Source organism: Montipora foliosa, chromosome 9, assembly GCF_036669935.1.
Source record: "Montipora foliosa isolate CH-2021 chromosome 9, ASM3666993v2, whole genome shotgun sequence".
In the NCBI taxonomy this organism is placed as follows: Eukaryota; Metazoa; Cnidaria; class Anthozoa; order Scleractinia; family Acroporidae; genus Montipora; species Montipora foliosa.
The window spans coordinates 47,358,190-47,360,689 of NC_090877.1; the positions used below are offsets into that span (position 1 = coordinate 47,358,190).

Consider the following 2,500-nt stretch of genomic DNA (forward strand, 5'->3'; position numbering starts at 1 on the left):
TAACAGGGTTTCACTGATGGGGGACGGAGTCTTTGACGGTTGACGGTTAAAAATAAGCCGTTTGGACGGTTGACAGTTATAATTTTTTCACAGAGCTAGCAAATAGGTATCATCCGAATATATTCAAAGCTGACATTTCAAATAGAGAAAAACAACATTCTTAGATACATGTTTTTCAAGGGCGAGATATTTGAAAGACACTCTATTCTTGATGTGCGCACGCAATTTAACCCTTCCAAGCACCAATCTCGATCCCGGAGCTCTTCTCTTGACTGAGGGAGAGAAGAGCTCTGGGGAACCCTGACTCTTTGGTTTTCGTGAAAAACAATCAAAAGTGTCTGTAATTGGTCAGTTCATCACGTGTTTTAGCACGAGGAGTGAGCAGGCGCCGTAAGGTTCAAATAGCTAATTTTTGGCTATAAGAACCCTACGGCGCATGTTCTCCTACCAAAGGCCTTGTGTCGATCCGAGGCTCTGGTGACGAGAATGGTGCAAGCAATTCACCTCCTGTCACCCTCCGTGCGTCAGAAAAGGGTTCATCAAAGGCGAAGCCCAAATTTGAAGAAAATATCGCACAGTGCAAACACAGTTTACGCCACAGAGGCTATCTAGATAACCTAATTTGTGAATATGTCCATATCTGAAGAATGTCGGCTTTAAAGGATGAACAAAAAGCGTAAAAAAGATTTTGCCGTTGGTTACATAATATCTCCTATCAGTGCCTTATCTCAAACTGATTTTATCCACCAATTGGCAGCTTCTACAAAACCAACCCTTAGAGAATCCTCTCCATATTTCGTACAGAAAAGGGAGATCCTTGAAAACTCTGATCATGGTCCTTCAATTTCGTATCTTAGAGACCAATAGTCGTCGTGTTTGGCCTGTCTACGCCTTGGACCATCGGCAGTGTTATGCGAAGTCACCCATGACGACTGACGTTTTTGACACCGGAGGTGTTTACAGATGGAAGTCAGTTATGTTTCTAACCGGTTTTTCCCGAGGCTAGAAGCGGACTTGCACATAGAAAGTTACAGGACTTGGCACATAAATGTATTTATGTGATACATGAAAACCGTCAATCATCTACAAACAGGATAACATGACCCATTTAAGCTTGATGGATATCTGAGACATTTGACGGCTAATATTGGCTTGCCCATTTGACAGTTGACGGTAAAAATATTGCGATTTTCACGGTTCACGGTTAAATTTTGGGCCATTGAAACCCTCTAATAATCTTTAACCCGCCGTAAAAACAAAAGACGAATTCTGATAAAACCACATGTCGTCAGTTAGCCCCAAACTCATCGCTGTGGCTCGAATAGAGATCACTTTTTTAGTACCCTTGAAGATAAAGCTTTACCAGAGAACTCTTATTTTCGAAAAGTATCAACAAATATTGACCCGAGGGGGAGGAGGAAGGATAAGTCGGAAACTTAGTACAGTTCTATAGCTAATGAATTCACAATAATTAAGTTTTAGTCGTCTGCCTCTGGTGAACCCATAACGAGTAAATCAAAGGGAAGAAATACCATAGTGTTTCTCTTCTGTTCTCCCTTTTGATAACACATGGGTGTAAGTTATTTTCTCACTGGCGGCCTCATCGCTGAACTTCCTCTAAAAAAAAATTGTTTGAAAAAATTTATGAGTTTATCTCTACCAGGAAACACAACAAATAAGATGTGAGTTCCCACCTTTCTAATGTACATTTCGTGTGGATAGGGCATAGAATAATCGTATTAATTAAGGGTCTATTAGTGGTTCAAACGTGAAAAGAACCGCTCGCTTTCAAGGAATTTTTGCTTCCAGCAGTTCAGTAGCGATTGAGCAATAATCTTATTTTGCAAACATGCACAGTTCATACGTAATAAATTACCTGAATCTTGAAATGCAAACTGTAAAGAAAGAAAGTCCAGTTTAGGGAGTGCGAGTCTCTAATATGGATCTAAACTAGAGGAGCATGCTCAGGTGAATTAAGGCCGGGGCCCAGATCTATTTTATAAAAATAAGTGAGGGGGTGGTCTAACTATTGATCCATTTTATATAACACGAAATAACTATGGGACATCGTTAGCAGCAATAAGATGAGAAACCTTAACTGCTGTATAGGATGATATATTATCACGTGACATGTCAAAGTTATTTTCAGCGCAGAACTCTCAGCTAAACGGCAACACTTTTTATCATTTACTGGTAGCTGGATTTACCTTTATGATGTTAACAATATTGGATACATCATTTCTGTGCTTGGACATTTCAAGATAATTTTAAATAAACGTCCGAGAAAGAAATCACCTTCCATAGGGGACTGGGAACTAGTACAAAATGCCGTATATTTCCAAAACTATTCAACAAAGGCCAAGCACAGTTCGTTTTCCTTTACCATTTTGGCTAATCTAATAGTAAAAAGGTAAACTCTGCTAACGAGCCAGGTGGCCCATTAGGCCGGAGCTTATCCCGGCTTCTGTAGCATGAAGCGACTAGGAGTATTTCTACTCCC

The 2,500-nt window shown here is 40.2% G+C and overlaps 1 protein-coding gene across 1 annotated transcript in view; it reads right to left on the minus strand.

The window, feature by feature from the left end:
• Nucleotides 1–2,500, minus strand: part of LOC137971904 (mutS protein homolog 4-like) — a 26,101-nt gene that overhangs the window by 1,295 nt on the left and 22,306 nt on the right. The window contains exons 30-31 of the mRNA XM_068818645.1: nucleotides 1,877–1,895; nucleotides 1,533–1,617 (exon numbers count right to left, since the gene is read on the minus strand). Of these exons, the coding sequence (XP_068674746.1) occupies nucleotides 1,533–1,617; nucleotides 1,877–1,895 (104 nt within the window). The remainder of the gene's footprint in view (nucleotides 1–1,532; nucleotides 1,618–1,876; nucleotides 1,896–2,500) is intronic.